We start from the raw sequence: 20,472 nt of genomic DNA on the forward strand, positions 1-20,472 counted from the left end.
GCCGGCTGTGGATCCATGTCAAAAATCCTTCCGGTCGGCCGCTCCAATGTTAACTCCTTGACTAAAAGCTTAATATCTCCATTTCTTTTTAGCGTGGTGGAAATGAGCCGTTTTCGATCTGCGATCACTCTGCAATGGAGGATCGCGTTAGAAATATTATTGTTCCAGGCGTTAGTCGGGACCCTCCGCCGTCTCGCACGCGCGCTTTGTTTACATGCACTTCCGCGTTGGGGCTTCTACAGCACGAAACGTATCAACGTATCAACGTAAGTGGATGGAAGAATAGCAGGCACTGAACGTACAATATTTTAATAAACCTCTGGCACCCGATGTGTTAATATCATGTCTGTTCATATGACAAACACATCAAAGAGAAGGTCAAAGAGAAGGTTGTGTGCACATCCCACGGGAGGCATGCGTTAATCCGACAGACCTTTTCTCCGACTATGTGGCATCCGCGTGCGGTTAGGGTTAGGGTGCGGGTTTGGTTCGGGTTTACTGTTTAATGTCGGAGCACTGCGCTGTCGGAGGAATGCGCTGTCGGACTAACGTATTGCACCCCATCCCACGCCTGTATTTAGGCCAGGTGCTGGACATCAAGGAGTAATCAAGGAAAAGAAGGAGGAGGTCCGCACACTGTTTTAAGCTCCAAGAAACTCTTTTTTAATATGCAACGTTTCGACCCTTAGGTCTTCATCAGGCAAAATTTATATGATGAAGACCTAAGGGTCGAAACGTTGCATATTAAAAAAGAGTTTCTTGGAGCTTAAAACAGTGTGCGGACCTCCTCCTTCTTTTCCATATGACAAACACACACAGGCTAGTAAATACAATTTGCTGGCTTCAGTCAATCAAAGGAATGCCCGGTTTGAGTTGGTCCGCCCATGTATACTGTGGAAAATGCAAACGTGAATACACAGAAACATCAATAAATAAATAACACTTAGTCTCAAGGGTTATGTGTTTGTTCAGAATCAGAGCTCTCTCTGTCTCCAGCTCTTAAACAGAAAATACATTTTCAGTTTGTGATACCAATTTTGTCCAATCACTTGAGAAAACTCATACGGGATAAAGTCGATAAACGAGGTAAATTGAATGTTTATTTATCTTTAACCTCTATTTACCCAGGAGGGTAGTATGCAATTTCATATGCAATTTGAAAATCCATATAAAACATCCCCAAACATAATAATAATAATAACAACCTTGAAACTGAGAAAAGTAAAGATACGAACTGACTCTCAAAGAGTAACACGGCAGTCTATTGTCACAAAGCCAGTTTCTAAAGTTAAGCCGGGCACTTCAGACTCCTATATGTATGGGTGCGTGAGAAGAGAAGCTCACTACTTTGCCACTGAAAGGCCACAAGAGGTGAGGACATTTTCAGTGCATTCATGGGCTTTGTCGACGCTACAGACATGACCTGTGAGTTTAAGAATTGACTTTAAGATTTGACTGCTTGTTTTTAAAGCTCTGAATGGTCAGGCTCCTGCTTATATCTGTGATCTTTTAGCTCCCTATGAGCCAGGCCACTGCCTGAGATCATCCAGCAGTGCCCTAGTGATGGTTCCAAAGTCTCGCCTTGTCACTAAAGGTGACCCGGAAAAAAGCGGAAATACGAGCTTGTAGATCGGCTATTTTTGGCCAAGAGATTTGGTGTAGATAGAAAAAAGCGGTCCAAGTAAAGAGACAACTAAAGTGGACCTAACAGGTTAAGTTGCCATGAAAGGCATGATCAGATAAAAAATAGATTGTGATAGAGGTGCGTTGCGTCCTAACCGAAGGGCGAGTGATCTGGAGGTGTCTTCCTTTGAGCGCAGGGGGAGTCCAATTATTTTCCGGGCTGTGCATTTGACACGGATCTCTCTAGTCTACTGCTGAACAGCAGGCATCTTTTCATCAAAGAGTTTTAATATTTTAGATTGTCTCTACACCATTCTGCCAATTAGCTTACAGAGATGACTTCATCTCATCAGGCAAAGCAACTGCAGCAATGTTTACAATCCTGTCTAGGAGGATGAATTGCAACATAAAAGTTGGGAGTGAAACCTTTCTAGCTTTGCAAGTTTTTACAACAAACAAACAATTAAAAGAAAAAACACATCCATGGTGCAACTCAATAAATAAGCAAAATCAACAACACTAACTAACCTATCCAACATAATATAAAAGTTACAACTTTACAAATCCTAGTCTTATCTACCTACTCTAAAATAATGTACCCAAATCGTACTTTTACAAAAACCTGGCAACGTACACCAATGACTATAATGTACCCAAATCGTACTTTTACAAAAACCCGGCAACGTACACCAATGACTATAGTTTGACAGCAAATCAAGCTCAACAATTTTGTTTACTGATCGATACAGACCATTACCACAGACTGCACACCCTCAGAATAAAATGGTGCCTCAACTGCTTCGTCCGAACAGGATCGGAAAGTCCGGACTGGAGGGCACTTGCATGGAATGCCCTGCACGGGACTGCGGAAATCTGACATGGGAGATGACCTCACAGACAGCTGTTTGTGGCTACAGCGGAGTCAGTGTTTCTGTGCGGGGCCGAGACATATGGACCCTCACAGCAGGAAAAGGCCCTGGATAGCGACTACACAATAATGCTACAAATGGCACCGCGAATTAACCTCCATGGGCCATTAACCACTTCAGCCCTATATACATTTAGGCAAAGATTTTTTAGATATTTTACACATTTGAAAACTTATTATATTCTGCATAATGGGTACTTGTAACAGAGTATTTCTACATTGCAGTATTGATACTTTTACTTAAGTAAAACATTTGAGTACTTTTTTCCACCACTGCTCAAGACCCTGATGCCAGACAAGGAGGGTGTGGAGGGCAGCGATTCAGGAGTCGTCATGAGTTGGCATCGGCTAGTCCGCACTCCCACATTGCTGCTTGTTAAAATGGTGTGAGTGCCACGGATCCCTAATCATTCAGACAGCTGGTGTTAGTTTGTTTGTGCATAATGTGCAGTGGTATGATCAGAGCAGATTCCAGACAGGTACAGACAGGGCTGCCAAGTTTCAGTAAAATCTAGGAGTGAGACGCCGTGCGTGCATGTGAGGCCAGTGGTTTTCACGGTTATTCATCTTTTATTTCTGTTTTTTATTACTTTAATTCGGTTAATTCGGTACAAAAAAAATTACTCCATGAAGTGTAGATGTGTGGCAAAAAGGAAACGTTGCAGGGGGGGCTTATTTCATTTTTGAAATATATATATATTTTGTTATCAATTATCATCAACATTGGCCATCATCTTCAGTTTCAAAGTGCTTTATTTATAAAGCAGCTTAAGTAAGTTCTCACTAAAAAACCCTTTGTTTCTGAGGACATATAGACACTAATTACAAATATAATGCAGCTGAAACTTTGGTCAACTTTTTCTTTTTTTTGCTGTGAGACGGGGGGGAAAGCATGTGAAATGGCACGTGTGGCGTGAGGCGTGAGAAGAGGTTAAATTGCGTGACTCTCACTCTCAAAGGGTGAGACTTGGCAGCTCTACAGTAGCTGGGACAGGGACAGGTTGAAGATGTCAGTAAACATCTCAGCAAGCCAATGGTGAGTGCAGTTTCTTATCATTTTGAATTGACGGAGATCTCCGTCAATTGCAGGGAATGTGTTAACATTCACAACACTCTCATTGCTGAGAGTTTGCCTATTTTCTGTGTCTGTTTGGTCTGGTGGTTTGAAGAATATTATATTTATTCTGTGTGTGGTGTTGTGCTGTCAAATAAACCCTATTTTGATAACTGAAAAACTGTCTTTCTTCTTTCTTTCTTCACTTCTAAAACCAAGTCGTTTCAGTAGTATTTTAAAAGCCCCATGGAATGTTTTTTGCATCGTCTGATGTGCATAACACTTTATTATGCCTTTATTATTCATGTGAAACTATTGACTTATTCAATGTTGGCATGATTCGTAGGTTCCAAACCATAGACCCTGCGCGCGCACGCACGCACGGACGCACGCACGGACGCACGGGCAGCATAATAACTCCACTACAATTATATGAAAACAGATTTTGATTACACTTCAGCCCTATATACATTTCGGCCATTTGAAAATAGCCGATCTACAAGCTCACAATGCGTTGCGATGCGACGCATTGTGAGCTTGTAGATCTGCTTGTAGATCTGCTTTTTATAAATTGTATACATTTAAAAACTTGTGAAATGGGACATTCTGGATAATGAGTACTTTCTATTTTTGGTACTTTAAGTACATTTTGATACCAATATTTTGTACTTTTACTTAAGTAAATTTTGAATTCCGGACTATTACTTGTAACAGAGCATTTCTACATTGCAGTATTGATACTTTTATTCAGTAAAACATTTGAGCACTTTTCCCACCACTGCTTACAGGTCTGTAAGGGCTCTCAGTGAGTGTACAAATGGAACCAAATGGACCCCTTGGGAGTCCTTGAAATATAAAAAAATTACACCCAGTGTGAAGTGAGCGGTGTTATTTAGAAACAACAGTGGTCATCACGGTGATGGAAGCTCACTTAAAAAAAATGTGTTTTTTTTAAGTGCATAGTCCTATTTATAGGTTATTAATTTCATCATAATTTCATCATGTGTCTCGCTAGCCAATCACAGTGCTGAATAGAGTCAGCGGGTCAATGGGGTGTACAATGGGTGGCCAGGGTCCCCATTGTCCCAACCTCACATATAGGGGCGGCTACACCGCCCAAAAAGTGGTTCGATAACCAATGTCTGCATTTAGCATTGAAGCAATGATGGATTTATATCTCTTCAAATTACCCAGGAATATTCCTATGGAGTATCCCTTGGCAATGGGCTTCTCTTCTCGGTCGGAGTGCAGAGGAAAGCACACCCCGTTGCGTCCGTAGTAGTTCCCAAATGCGTCCTCATCCAGGAGGGGTACGACAGCAATGATGAAGCCCACCACCCAGATGGAGATCAGGATAACCTGATAGGAGAACAGTAAACTCTGTTTAGCTCTGATGGAAGGGGAAAGAGAGCAAAACAATGGTTAGTAGCAATAGTACCTCAACTCTTAACACACCAAGTCCGGACTAAAATAACATATAGCCTTATTTTCCTACTTATTGATCCCAAATGACTGGCTATGGGGTCTATTTGCAGAATTGCCCCTGTCGTCCAGTTTCCCCAGCAGCCAATAAATGTGTTTTATCTTTTCACGAATCTGTTATTAGTTGTCATTACACACGCTGTCCCACACGGGCCTCCGTAGTCTGCTAAACAGACCAACGGCGTACAGTATATAGAGCTGTCATGTGTTTTGGCCAGAGTCGCGGAAAATACACGCTGTGATTGGCCAGTACAGTCACTTTGATTGGCAGTTGTGTCGAACGCTCACCCCAAAACATGATTCACGATACTGTGGTGGCTCGTGTGGGATAACAGATTAATAAAAAAAACATCACTTTTGACCGTAAACAAGTAGTGATATGCTTAATGAGCTCCACTCTATGCTATGGGGGCTGGTGGGGAAAAGCTCCATATTCTGGTAGAATATCTATAGCTTTAGAGCAGGGATTCCCAAACTATAGTGCATGCACCCTCTGAGGGGGCAAGCTGCCTCTAGGGGGGTGCGTGACATTAATAATAGTGTAGGGTAGTTCTGGTGTTATAATTAAAAAATATTAGCAACACAACTTTGACCTCTCACCAAGCAAATACCTCAGTAGGTGAGTTCACGTTTTCTTTTCAAACCCTCTGAGAAGGTCATATGGTAACATTTTACTGCGCCAGATTGGAGACATCTCACTTCATAATCACCTACAGAGCACGCGGATCCCCAATAGGCGGCCCGCGGGCCAGTTGTGGCCGGGAAGAGACAATTGTGTGGCACACACCCCTGTCATAACTTATAAATTGCGCAAAAACTAAAATACATAAAAATACAAAAAAAACAACACATAGCAAATCAAGTGCACACTGCGCTTTTTGGACCACGACATACCACACAGCATATATATCTCCACCTAAACTGCGACGTAATTGTTTCCCATTGGCTCTCTTCCTAAATTAGGTCCTGGAAAAGTTTGTCTGTGAAGGTCTGTCTTGCCACTTGCCAGAATGAGGGTGGATAAAGGAATAGCGTCTGTAAAAGTACAGTACAGTCCCATCCCAATCTTCCATCCTTTGCACAAATTTAATACGGCAGCGCAGCTGAGCAAACAGGAGTTTATTCTAGCACAAACTGGATTACGTAGGATTACAACCATGGATTGAATACGATTACAACCAGTCTGTTCAAATTCGCCAGTTTTGCCGGAGAAGCCTGCGGTTTACGACGACAAACCAAAAATACACAGGCAAGACAGTCTCCAGCATTTCTTTTCACCCTCTCCTCCACATTTAGCATTTTGTGTGTCTTAGTTGACCCCTACATTTGGTCCTGTGGGAGGACTTGTCGCCTCCGGTACACATTAAGTCACCATGCCAGCTGCTTTCTTTCCCCCTGACAGAGAGGAGTTTCACTGCGAGGATGTAGTGTAAAAAAAAATGCAGAGGAATTATCTGACCTAGTTCTTCTCCCTGTTGTTGAACAGGTGACCTGACCAACCTAATGTGCTGTATAAGTGCAGATACAGAGGTCGCTCTGCCCTGCCGGCCACTCACCCTCGAACATCGCCAATGTTGTGTTGGTTGAAGGGCCGGCCAAAGCCACAGGTTCTAACCCTTTAGTCACGAGGTAATGACTACGGTTTCGATTTAATAACACAGTGGTTCTCAAAGTCTTCCCATTGGCCTTTGAATCCCCTGATGAACATGCACTTTATAATGATAAGAAGGGTATGCCTTGCTGCTCTTAATGTTTTTCTACTGTCTGAGTATTATATCTGTGTGTTGTTTTGTCACTAGCCTCGATCTCCAGGCTTTTATTTTCCTTCGTGTTTTGCTCAAAAATAAAGCCTGGACCAAGCTGTTGACATTTCTGGCATAGGAAGTGGGAGTCAACCTTTCATTTCCCCAACCAACCAGAGTGCAGTGGGCGTCGCTGCAAATGTTGTGACGTCAGAGCTCTCAATGCTGCACATTGGGGGAGGAGAGCGGGGCGGGGGCAGGCGCACAGATTGGTGAACCAATAGGAGACACCGGCTGTTTTCTCCGGAGATTTTGAATCCGCCCCTCTAGACCAGATATCAGACGCGCTGGGGCAGGCTATTTTGTCACTGACAATTTTGTATTGCTGTTATTTTTCTACTTTTTGTTCTGACCTGTGAAGTACTTTGGTACAATGTGAGTTGTTTTTAAATGTGCTACATGAATACATTTGATTTGATTTGATTTGATTTACTGGTACTTGGCGATTGATGAATTAACGGATGAGTAATGCTATAACATCAATCCATGGTATGATATTCATCACAATATTTAAAAATAAATAAAATAAATTGCGTTCCAAATGTTTACTTATTACTATGACGTGCTCAGACAAAACTATGGTAATGCTCATTGTGCAGATGCACGCTGCTTGTTTGAGGCTGTGTGCCACTTTAGCTTGTTGTCTCTTGGTACTAGAGCTGGCAGCACTGGTCTACTAAACTGCCCTACAAAGTGCAGTAACTTCGGATTTTTTTACTGATAAATGGGTTTAAAAGTGTTTCAAATCTGGTCAGCCAAATGAGGTTTTTGTCTTATAAGTGATATTACACAAATTATATATCTGTTCTTGAGGTAATGTTTATCCCCAAAATCACAAAGGCTAAAGTGACCTTTGGGATATACAAATAAGGCGGTGTGTGTCCAAAAATGTAGTTGCTGCACTACGGCTTTGTAGGGCAGTAAAGCTAAGCTAGCTTCTAAGCTAAATGGCAGGGTGCTCAATATTGAGATATTTCTTGTTGTTGCGACATCGCGATAACGACAAAATTGTTACATCCCTGCAACATGACTCACCACAGTCTGTCGTTTGTTCGGACGGAGGTTGCTGAAGGGAAAGACGATGACCAAAAACTTCTCCAGAGTCAGATAGCTCAGGAGGAGCACAGACACCTGAAGGACAGTGGAACATACACAACATAGAATACCTACATACCGTTGCTGTCAGGCAGAAACCTCTTATCTCCATATTCTAACTTCTATTGTTTTTTTGTAAATGAATGCACTACTTGATTATACAACAGCATCACACAAAAGCATCAAAAGTAGCAGATCCACAAGCTCGAAACGCGGCGAGAGAATTTGTATACTGAAAAGTAAACGTTTTGGGAATGTGAGGTTTCCACACGACAGAGACGATACAATACACACAGGCCTACAACATAAACCTCAGTGTTCATTTAACTCTGAGAGTGTACAAAATGTAGCCAAAAGGACCCGGAATAGTCCATTTGGTGACATGTTGTACACCGAGTTAAATTTAATATTACACACTGGATGGAACATCTATAAAATGGATTGAGCTATACAATACCTCGGTATATACTTGGATAAAAATCTGAACTTCAAAAATCACATTGACTCTTTGGCCAATACGCATATTTACTTTAAGGTTGTTGTTTCTTTTTTTTTTTTTTTTTGGTATTTTTTTATTGTTTTTCTTGGAGAGGGACAGGGAAAGTAGTCTGACAGGAAGAATGGGGAGAGAGATGGGGGGAAGACATGCAGGAAAGGCCGACGGGAACGGGACGCGAACCCGCGGCACACTGCTATTAAGGATTTTCAACCAGGGTGCCTAGACCGCGACGCCACGGTCTAGGCCGTTGTTTCTTTTTTTAATAGAATGAAGTCGTGTTTTTCCTTTTCCAATCTCAGCTCGACTATGGCAACGCTGTTTACACATTTGCCTGTTCTTCAACATTGGCGAAACTTGATCCTCTTCATCATGCTGCATTGGGATAAGTGGTGGATAGTAGCTAAGTACATTTACTCGAGTACTGTAGTACTTACGCACTTTTTTTTTTGCATTTTTGTATACATTTTTCCAAGCTGAGTTTTTTAATCTACAGCAGCAGCAGTCTGACAAATGGACGCGTTGCGGCTACTCAGGCCTTCATCAGCGTTTCTTAAAAACACACGATTAGATGAGATTACCTCGGTGGAGAGCATTGCGAGAAAGCCAATTGTTCTGCATTCCACGCTTTCCATCCAGGCCAGGGCGTTCCTGTTGTACTGTCCCCTGAACTTCACGTCAGACACGCCCACAAAGAACAGATACACGCCCATCAGACAGTCTGCACCTGAAACAATAGAACAGATACACGCCCATCAGACAGTCTGCACCTCAAACAATAAAGAATAAATACACCCCCATCAGACAGTCTGCACCTCAAACAATAAAGAACAGATACACTATCAGCACCTACAACAAACGAGCGGACCCGGTGCAACCGTTAATCGAACTTATTGATTATCAAACATAATCAATAATGCACTATAATAATCAATAATCAACACCACCAAAACCAAAGCGATGATGTCCATCAAAACCACCACACAGGCATGTATCACCATAAATGATGAACCGCTTTAAGTCGTTGACGACTTTGTGTACTTGGGAAGTCTGATTAGCCAATTAGACAATGCTGCACAAGAAGACATCCAGCGCAGACATCCGCTTATATAACCCCCTGGTCAAGCCGGTTCTACTATATGGGGCTGAGTGCTGGTGAATAACCAAGTGCGACATGAGCAAAGTCCGCTGTTTCCACAATGGCTGCCTGAGGACGAGAAGGAAACGAGGCCGACCTAAGATCACCTGATCACCTAATCAATTTCTTAGGCAGTCTGTGAGCAGCATTTACACACAATTAAAATATAATTTTATCCAAGTGATGTTTATAATTACTAAATCAATAAGTCTGATTATCTACTTTAGCCCTATTTTATACTTGTCTACAACAGTGTTGTTTAAAAAATGGCCAATCGACAAGCTCACAACATGTTGCATTGTGATGCTCTGTGATCTTGTAAATGTTTTTGAAAATCGCTTTTATTAAAATATTTATTCAATTGAATGTTCCACCCCTGTTGATTAGAAAAACTAAAGTGGCCTATGGTGCAAAGTATTATTATTTTATTTTTTTACTTTTACATATTTATCTTGACAATGAGTTGATTATATTTTCACTTACTTTTTATTTACTTTTTGTTTCTTTTTTCGGTGTTTGAGTCTGAAACAGTACTGCTTTTTTTCTTCAGAAAAGAAGGCTCAACTATTTAAGCAGTATCGCTTGGAACATGGAAGCTATGCCAGAACCACGCCAACGTTTTGAATTAATTTACCATTATAAATCCTATTGTCTAACCAAAATCCACTCTCTCAAAAAACCTTCTGATGGAGTGAGTGAATGTTCATGTTAGAATAACTGGGCTTGTAGGACACAGTAGGACATTCATTCTGCCAGACAGCAACAATATATGACAATCAATGATGAATGGTCTGTGCTGTGAGGTCATAGTGTCTACGGGTGAAGCCATTTGTCACCCGACTGCAGGTGGACACACGCACACTGCTTCTCCACATAAGATAACGCCGCTAGAAGATTCTGTTAGTAACTAACAACTAAGACTTGAAAGCATGTGTCCGTTCTTTGAAGTTTTAAAGGACACACACGCGCACACACAAAAAGGTTTCTGACCTTGGTCATAAGTTAATAAAGAATTTCACAAAGAAGTCTGGCTTGTTGTTTTTCGTCACAGTGCATTTGGTATGCAACATCCAATCAGGAAAGCGAACCCATTTAATGGTAATGGTACCATCTTATAAATGAGCTTTTGTGAGGATCCAATTAAGTATAAAGAGCGAATTAATGAGCAAGGTAATGACATACATAAAATGCAGAAGAGGCAGTGTGTAGTGCCTCGATCAGTAAACTAGGAAGACAGGTAAACCAAGGACCTAGCATCAGTCTGAACACTATCGAAATAACAATCTGTTATAACAATCTGAAACTATAGGTAGGGTTAGGAAACTAACCTGTTGAAAAGGATGAGGCCGCACAACTCTTAGCCACGATGCAGAAAGTTTAATGAGATGAAACCAACGTTTCGACAAATACAGTCTTCCTCAGGGTTATGAAGACAATGAACCTAGCACATGTTTAACCCATTTAGACCTGAGGCCGATTCTAAAAACACCTTCTAAATCATGGGTGGGCAACTTTGATGATGGGCCACATCATTTTGGGGGTCTTTGACATGACATGTTTTTGATAACCAGTGATATATAGCAACATAAGTTTAAAGAAAATAATAAAAACTGTTAGAATTTAGAAGACATTTGTAGAATCCCCAGAAGCAAAGACGTAAAGAGTAAAGAGTTAAAAATGTTGCTTGATTTGCTTGTATATTCAAAGATCAAGCCATGAGCTTGTAGATCTGTTATTTTTGAATAGCCCAAAGTACAAAATAAGGGTTATAACTAAAAAATCTAAAATGACACAGTTTGTGTTCACAGATTGAATGGATTAACAAACTGATGCCAATTCCTCGCATGCTCCCTCCACAGCCGCGGATAAAAGTGTCTGAACCCGACAGACAGTGAAGGCATAGGCGGCGGGTGAGCCTGACAATTGGGAAGGCTTTATTTACCAATTTATACACAGCGCCAGGATGAAATTTGAAACGACTGATCATGAAATGTTAACTAATAATAACTATGCAACAGTATCAGAAAGGATAGATAATAACAACACAACAAGGTTTCTGTTTCAAAATCAAAAGGGAGGACAGCTGCAGCCCATAAAGCCTAATTTATGCTCCGTCCCACGAATGTGTGGCGCGCAGAGAACGGCTGAGAATAGCAGACCTCCAAGCCCACAATGGTCGCATCTGCGACACGGTTGTGAGCTTGTATGTCACCTATTCTCGGCGCGCACCTCACCAGCCAACAAATAATTGGTCTATATAATGCTGCACACATATATTATATATAATTTGCCCAATCCCCAGCATAACATTTGGTAAGGCCTAGCCTGCCCTAGCTTTCATTACCCGCCGCGTATGGGTGAAGGTGTTTGTGAACTCACAGCAGAGGACTTTGATGCAGACGGCATGCAGGCTGTTCTCGGAGCGTATCAGCGACCTCATGCCGATGACGAACAGGTTGCCGACACAGGTGATGACGGCCATGACCCAGACGGACACCCTCAGCACCACGTTGGCCAGCAGGTCCTCGAAGGACGAGATCCCGTCCGTGTTGGGCTTGCAGGAGCGGACGTGGGGCGCGTACGAGCAGTACTGGAACGTCTTGAAATAGCTACGTGGTGATAATAATAATAACAATCATGTCTGTGACAAAACGCAATGCAAATACGAGGCATTATTATTATAATTGCATTTATTTTGTTTATGTTAAGGGAGGAAAGGAGACAGCAGGAAAGGAAAGAGGGTGTTATGTACATACAGAGAAGAAATAAGAATGATATGTTATATGAATGTTACAAAAGAAAGTGGAAAAACAACAACATTGAGACAACAATAAGAATGAAAAACCAGCATCCATACACTCAGAACTGTGCAAACATTGCATTTATTATTCAAATTCAGTTTTTGCCCTGTGTGCGGATGCTGCTTTTTAATTTTTGCATGGTATACAGTATTATCTGTAGTAGGTATATGGATATGTGTCTAAAGGTTTGTCATGCCCACACATCGGTCCAATGAAAAACTAATTCAACATGTGTTGAGGTTTGTAGATCGGCTATTTTTGCTATTTGTGATACATTTTGAAAGTGAAAATGAAAGTGGTTCATTCTGAGTTGGTTTTATAAATATAACCAATGAAAAATCTTAACAAGAGCTTGAGACTAAATAATAACTGCATTGAATCCAGTTGAACACAAGTATTTTGTTTGTTTTTTGATTTTTTCCTGAAAAGTAATGGTCTTGGACAAGGTTTCTGCCCGACAGTGACGAAACTGAATGATATGTACTGTATATAATGAGACTATAGGATATTTACTGTACATAATGAGACTAAAGGATATGTACTGTACATAATGAGACTGAAGGATACGTACATATGAGAAAGGTTGTTCATGTGCAGAAACATCTGAGGCTGAATGTCCGGGATGTCCATTCCCTCCAGGGCTCTGCAGTAACAATACAGAACAGATCGTCAACAATAACATTATCAACACATGCACTTCTTTGTGAGCGTGTGTTTGTGTCTGTGTAGACAGTGGTGTAAAGTAACTAAGTACATTTACTCAAGTACTGCACCTAAGTACGATGTTGAGTTCTTTTTTACTTCACTTGAGTAATATTCCAATTTTCTGTACTTTTACTTCTACTCCACCACATCGGCAAATATTGTACTTTTACTCCACTGCAATTATTTGAACATTTTAGTTACTAGATACTTTGTAGATTTGTATTATTATTACAACAACAACACATACATCAACCACTCCAGCCCTATATACAGTACATTGCGGCCATTTGAAAATAGCCGATGAGACGCATTGTGAGCTTGTAGATCTGCCATTTTAAGAATTAAGATTTTCATAAATTTTATGCATTTGAAAACTTGTGAAATTGGATCTTCTGCATAATGAGTACTTTCTACTTTTGGTACTTTAAGTACATTTGGATACCAATAATTTTGTACTTTCACTCAAGTTGGTTTTAAAAGCAACGGTTCAAAATGCAACAATGTAAGCCTATCCTGATCGTATTCTTTCTGTTGCGAGTCTCTTTTCCTGCATACAGTACGATTATTATTTTTTTTTTTAAAGCCTGTTGAAATATCCTTATAGGCTACAGCAGGTTAATACAAAAAATGTGATTCACAGTATTGGGCGTACAGGTAGAATATGGCATCAAGGCATTTAATTAAAAATGAATAAATTATCATTATGCTCAAGTACATTCTTTCTCACGTTTGCTGCCGTGTCCCTCTTCTGTGAGGCACCAGACCTAACTGGCTGAACTCCCTTTCTTAATTAAATCAAAGCCTTTGTTGATATCAATTTTCATCCATGGCAAGCTTTCTAAAAATATCCCACCCCAGCTCCTCCTCTCCATAAATTGGACCCTGTGGCTGCTTGTTCATGTCGTCACTGTCTGGCGGAGACCTCGTATGTCCTTAGCAGATCTACAAGCTCACAACGCGCTGTGATGTGACGCCTTCTAAAGTTGTAGATCGGCTATTTTTAAATCCTTCTGTGTGACACTCTTGTATGACACAGTAGGGCATTAATCTGAGAAGAAAACATGAAGAGTTGAAATGGAGATTACAAGATTTCTGCCCAACAGTGATGATACTGTATGTATAGTAAAACTAGTGTGAGAGTGTGTGTGTGTGTGTGTGTGTGTGTGTGTGTGTGTGTGTGTGTGTGTGTGTGTGTGTGTGTGTGTGTGTGTGTGTGTGTGTGTGTGTGTGTGTGTGTGTGTGTGTGTGTGTGTGTGTGTGTGTGTGTGCGCGGGCGCGGGCGCGTGCGTGTGTGTGTGTGGTACATGCATGTACTTACAGGGACTGCAAATGGGTTAGATGGACAAAGTTGTCGGGGTGAATCCGGAGGGAGGGATTGTAGGAAATGTTTCTGTCACAAACAGGATACAGGTGGTGAGAACTTGACAAAGGCTGGATGACAGGTGAATGATGGAGAGTAGAGGCTATAAAATGGATGACAAATTAAAGGAAAAACCAACAGAAATGTGTCTTAGTAAGAGTGATGGGCCACCACGAGCTGCCAGAACACTTTCATTGTGCCTTGGCATAGATTACTTGTATCTGGAACTCTAGTGGAGTGGAGGGATGGAACACAATTTTAAAGGGATATTTCACTTTCAAACATGTTTGGGTGTCATTTGAACGTCTACTTGGGCTTTTGAGAGCACCCCAGACAGTTTTTAAGTTGCTTGATTCAGTATTTAGATATTTGATATTCATTTTAACAGAAAAACCCATTGTATCGTCAAACTCCATTTTAACATTGAAAACACCCATCCTTGGTTCTTGTGACTGATGTTGTCCTTCTAATGCGTGAGGGAACGTGTTTTTTATTTCAATTACTTTTTTCATTTATTTTTTATAATTTTTTGGGAAAATGAAAAAAATGTAAATAATAAGAAAATAAAAAAAATATATATATTTTTTAAAATAATTGACAAAACACAGTCTCCTCACGCATTAGAAGGACAATATCAGCCACCAGAACCAAGGACGGGTGTTTTATGGAGTTTGAAGTTACAATGGGTTTGTATAGGAAGGATGCGCGATTGCGTGTCTGTTAAAATGAATATCAAATATCTAAATACTGAATCAAGTCACTTCAAAAATGTCTGGGGTGTTCACAAAAGCCTGAGTAGGCGTTAAAATGACCCCAAACATGTTTGAAAGTGAAATATCTGTAGTTTACTTTAGTATTTGTATTGTTGGATACCAATGCCTTTCACTCCACTACATTTCAAAGACAAATATTGTACTTTTGACTCCACTACATTTCTAGGAAGGGGAAAAAGGGAAAAAGCACATTACAGTATACTGAAAATAGTTGATCTACAAGCTCAGAAGGCGTCACACTTTAACTCAAGCACAAATTTGACGAAGCAACTTTCACTTGCAGTCGAGTAATATTTGACCAGGAGTATTTTTACTTTGACACTGGAGCAGCTCGGACCGTTTAAAGCTTTTCTTTAGGTGCTTTCAATCTTTCGATCTTCCTCAGAGTCACATGCAGACTCTGAGGAAGATAGAAAGATCGTCATTCTTCATTGTACTACTACTAATCGGGGGTCTGCAACCTGCGGCTCTGGAGCCACCTGAGGCTCTTTAGCCCCTCCCTTGTGGCTCCCTGTAGCTATAGAAAACATTATATGAAAATTAACAAAAGAAACTTGCTTTCACTGCCAATGCTGCTAGATTAACTGTATGTTTGATCTGCGGCGAAAAAAAGAAAAAAAAAAGAATGTTTATTGTAATATTGTAATGGAAATGAAACTTAAAACACCAAATAGCGTACTGCAAAGTAGTCATGTGGTGCGCCATGCTCTCCAAGGTGCTGATCCTGCTGTGGGGAATATAATATTTTGACAAAATGTGATAGGCTAATATACACTTAATAGCCTGTGTTGCCTTGCTAAAATAGGTTTTGCGGCTCCAGACAGATTTTGTATTTATTTTTTGGTCCAAAATGTCTCTTTTGACTTTAAAGGTTGCATACTTTAAAATGGCTCTTTTGACTTTAAAGGTTGCAGACTTTAAAATGGCTCTTTTGACTTTAAAGGTTGCAGACTTTAAAGGTTCCAGACTTTAAAAGTTGGAGACCCCTTACCTAAATAAAAGGCTTTAACTGTCTGAGCTGCTCCAGCGTCAAATTAGTACTTTTTCCACCATGTTGTCTAGGTGTTAAATCACTAAAGCCAAACACAAATAGTTTTCAGCACTGCAGTTCTTATTAATGACCTATAGGGTGTTACAGGAACCAAAAAATCAGAGTGTAGGTACAAAATCCACGATTATACTCTAATGGAAATAAATCTATTATTTGGTCCAGGAACAGCCTAGCAGTTGGAAGAGATTCCTTTTCCAAAATAGAAGCATGCATTTATTTGCAAAGAATGTTATAGTAATTGGCCTGCAGTCAGGTATAAATTATAATTCCATTAACTCACTAATTTGCCTGACCCTTGGGTTACTACTCACAGCTTGAGGAGAGTCCTTGAGAGACTAATTATCCAAAATAGAAGTACGTGTGCATTTCTTATCAATGTTTTTAATAGTATCAATTAGTCTGCAGTCAGGTCATGAATTCCAATTCACGCAAGATACTTGAGTTAAAGGGGCTACACCATGAATTTAAAAAATATATATTATATATAAATATTGCCCCCTAATACGTTTTAAACATGTTGTAAGCCTAAAAAACATCCAGATATCTTTTCTCACAATCTGACTGTCATTCCAAGCTTTTTCAGCTGCAATACCAAAACGTCCTTTTGGGCAGGGGGGGGCTACTGAGCAATTCTGTCTGGCCATCATCAATGCAAAGTCAAGGCAAGTGATGTCACTTGCCTTGCCATTCTGAAATGGCCTGTTCAGACACGCCCATTCTGAAAATCTCTGAAATGAGAATGAATGACTGAATGTTAAAAAAAAATATTTTTTGGGGTACAAGAGACACTGGGGAGCCCAAAAAATACTAAAAACCTAAAAAAAAATGAAATTCATGGTGTAGCCCCTTTAATACTTACAGCTTGAGGAGAGTCTTTGAGAGACTCTTAAATGTGTTCCTTGGCAGTTCCCTTATCCTGTTGCTGGATAAGTCCCTGAGAGAGCGAGAGAGAGAGAGAGAGAGAGAGAGAGAGAGACGGACAGACAGACAGACAGACAGACAGACAGACAGACAGACAGACAGACAGACAGACAGACAGATCCATTGGAACACATTATTTCTTCCATTTCCTGAAAAGTTTTTTTTTTTTGCACACGTACAAAAATTTCCACCCAACAACGACGATATGAAGTAGGGCTTAAGTGCTTAAGAAATTATATATTTTTGTGCAGAGTGCAGACGGACACACAGACAAGATGGAGGAGGTTGTTTTACTTACAGTTCTGCCAGGTTCCGCAGGGACTGGAAGGTGTTCTCGGGTATGTATGTAATCCTGTTGTCCATCAGTGAGCTGCACAGGAAAAGAAGGGGAAAGTCAGGATGAGTCAGGACGTCTTGCACTGTGTGTGTGGCACAGGAGGTACAGAGCGGTTGTCAGGTTGATCCAAAGCTTACCACTTGGATCCCCTGCTCCTCCTGGCATTGTGTCCAAGTGTCCTTGAGCACGGCCTTGCAAGGTTGCCTCCACCGATATCGGTGTGTGAATGTAATGCACATGGGATAAAAGGCAAGCCCCCAGAACCGAGGGGGAGCAGTGAAGCAAATCATAGGCACTGCAGCTTATTACGGCTGGGGCCAGACGCGTGAACGAGCGAAAAAAAGGTTTTGACCAATGGGCTCGACTCGGGAGCTCGCGCACGGGGTTGCGCACATGAGCAAAACCGTGATGCAAAACGCGTCACATAGGCCCCAAATAGGCCCCGCCCATCACATTTCCCAACCAGGAAGAAGGGGTGAAAAGGGGGTGTGTGCCTAGGGGCACGGTGGCGCAGTCGGTAGCGCTGTCGCCTCACAGCTAGAAGGTCCTGGGTTCGATTCCCGCCAGGGACGCTGTGGGCGCTGGGGGCGTGTTCCCTCCTCCACGTCATCGGCGCCCATACCCTAGGTGGGGTTGGTGAAAGGGCCTACTCTGTGTGGAGTTTGCATGTTCTCCCCGTGTCTCCTAGGGTAGTTAATACCCTCACAAAAACATGTAGTAATCCTGGTCACTATACTGCCTCCCCCTGGTCAGACGGGGCGCCTGATGGAGGAGAAGGGAACTGGTTGGAATAACGTGTTCCTTCCACGCGCTATGTCCAACCAGGGAAACTCCCCCCTGTCGGGTGATAAGAAGCGGCCTGCTTGCTCCTCATGCATTGAAGGAGGCAGGAGCTTCAGCTTGGGCTCTCCCTAGGCTGGCAGAGGGTAGGTAGTGCCCAGGATTACATAGGCAATTGGCACTGGGTGAAAAAATGTGGGTTACAAAATCGTGGGACAAAAATTATTTAAAAAAAAAAGAAAAAAGAAAAAAAAAGAAAAGGGAGTGTGCGCTGAGCAACTCCATACAAGTGGATGGGCGGGGATTTCAGGTGCCCTCTCTATTATTTTTAAACTCTATGGATAGAGGCCCTATACAATAAAGTGTGAAATTATAGCATCTAGGTCAGTGGTTATCAAATTTCTTTCATGTCAAGGCCACAGCCGCGGACTCCCATCTGAAAATATTTGGTGCCACGGACCCCCATTTGCGTTCGAATTTTTTTCAAGATATTTTGAAAATAGCCGATCTACAAGCTCACAATGCGTCGCGAGCTTGTAGATCTGCGATTTTCGAATAGCCAGGTGAAAGAGGTTCAAATGATTTTGATTCTGCATTAATTTATTTTGCTGGGGATCCCCTGGAACCCCCTCAAGGAGCCCTGGGGATCCCTGGAGCACACTTTGAGAACCACTGTTCTGGTAACTTACTACAGCATCATGTTATTTAGACTGATGTCTATCCAGGTTGGGGGCTCTGCATATCTATCTATACATGCAGGGAATATCTCTGTATGTCTGCCTGTCTATCTCTGTGTGTGTCTATCTGTGTGTGTGTGTGTGTGTGTGTGTGTGTGTGTGTGTGTGTGTGTGTGTGTGTGTGTGTGTGTGTGTGTGTGTGTGTGTGTGTGTGTGTGTGTGTGTGTGTGTGTGTGTGTACCTATCCCCTGCATATCTTGAGAACCATAATGACCGATTTAAAATTTGGCATGTGTATTATCGAGGACGCGAGTGTGTAATCTGTACTGTCACCATAGACTGGTCTCCAATTACTATGAAAATGGGCACTATTGCATAAGCACTCTGATGGGTACAATGGGTACTCGTAGAACAGGTACAACAGGCATTGCGTAATCCGGAGGAGCTTGCGACGCGTTCCAAACGGGCATCGGTCTAGTATCAATTAATTTAAAACGGTTTGCCGTCTCCTCTTCACGGGCCTTGCTTTTCTTTTCTCTCTCCTTCGTTCAGCTCCACATTTTCTTTTCTGTTTTTCTCAACTCTAATTCTGCCACGGACATAATAAACGTAATATTTTTTAAATTTGATTTTATAAAAGATCTCACTCTTCTTTATCACTCACAGTGACTACTTTCACTGTGACTCACCCGGATACGGAAATAACGTCAATCCAAGGTTTCCGTCTGCTCCCTGTTTAATTGATTGTCATTGAAAACGGCTCTTTCTCTGCTTGCCTTTTTTTTCCTCGCTGTGTTCCGCCAGACGCGCCAGTTTACAAACTGCTGCTACATGAGAAGGAAATGTCGCAGATTTAATATTTGTCTTCTGGGCCACTCACACACCCACCCTGTGTGTCTACAAACAGTTGGACAGGCGATCATAAGGGACGTACATTTTCTTTGGCGAGTTGAAAAAGTAAGTGAACCGTGCAATTTTGACAAGAAATGGCGTGTTTACACGGGGCTGCATGAGAAGGGCTCCGAGCCGATCGGAATGTTTGTTGACCGGGCGTTACACACACATACCCTGTCTGTTTACAAACGATCGGACTTGCGATCATAATGCATATAATTTTTTTGTGACCTGTTGAAATACAAAAAATGCTGGCAGTGGGCAAACACAGCCAGAAATAAATCTGTCAGTGAATGAGTTAATGGGAATGGTAGATAACGTAACGTTACTTGTCAAATATAGTTGATTGTACGACAGATGGTACACCTGCTCACACATCTGCTAAGACCACGTCTGATCTTCTCACTGCAGCAATGCCCTTGGGGCCGGCGTGAAGCCAAACAAGACAAACAAATCATGGTTCTTAAAAAACCCAAAAGGAAAACGATCACTGACATTTTCTCTGACAGCAGGAGGGCAATTCTCACCTTCTCTCATCCCCCGCTCAATGCAACC

The 20,472-nt window shown here is 41.6% G+C and overlaps 1 protein-coding gene across 2 annotated transcripts in view; it reads right to left on the reverse strand.

The window, feature by feature from the left end:
- Positions 1–20,472, reverse strand: part of LOC311057063 (relaxin receptor 2-like) — a 158,499-nt gene that overhangs the window by 9,902 nt on the left and 128,125 nt on the right. For both annotated transcript variants that reach the window (XM_084073960.1, XM_084073959.1), the window contains exons 12-19: positions 17,528–17,599; positions 17,168–17,242; positions 14,443–14,514; positions 12,991–13,062; positions 11,998–12,227; positions 9,062–9,207; positions 7,925–8,020; positions 4,796–4,964 (exon numbers count right to left, since the gene is read on the reverse strand). In XM_084073960.1, coding sequence (XP_083930086.1) covers positions 4,796–4,964; positions 7,925–8,020; positions 9,062–9,207; positions 11,998–12,227; positions 12,991–13,062; positions 14,443–14,514; positions 17,168–17,242; positions 17,528–17,599 — 932 coding nt within the window. The remainder of the gene's footprint in view (positions 1–4,795; positions 4,965–7,924; positions 8,021–9,061; positions 9,208–11,997; positions 12,228–12,990; positions 13,063–14,442; positions 14,515–17,167; positions 17,243–17,527; positions 17,600–20,472) is intronic.

This window comes from Gymnoscopelus microlampas (assembly GCF_963454915.1).
Source record: "Gymnoscopelus microlampas genome assembly, chromosome: 12".
NCBI classification, from domain to species: domain Eukaryota; kingdom Metazoa; phylum Chordata; class Actinopteri; order Myctophiformes; family Myctophidae; genus Gymnoscopelus; species Gymnoscopelus microlampas.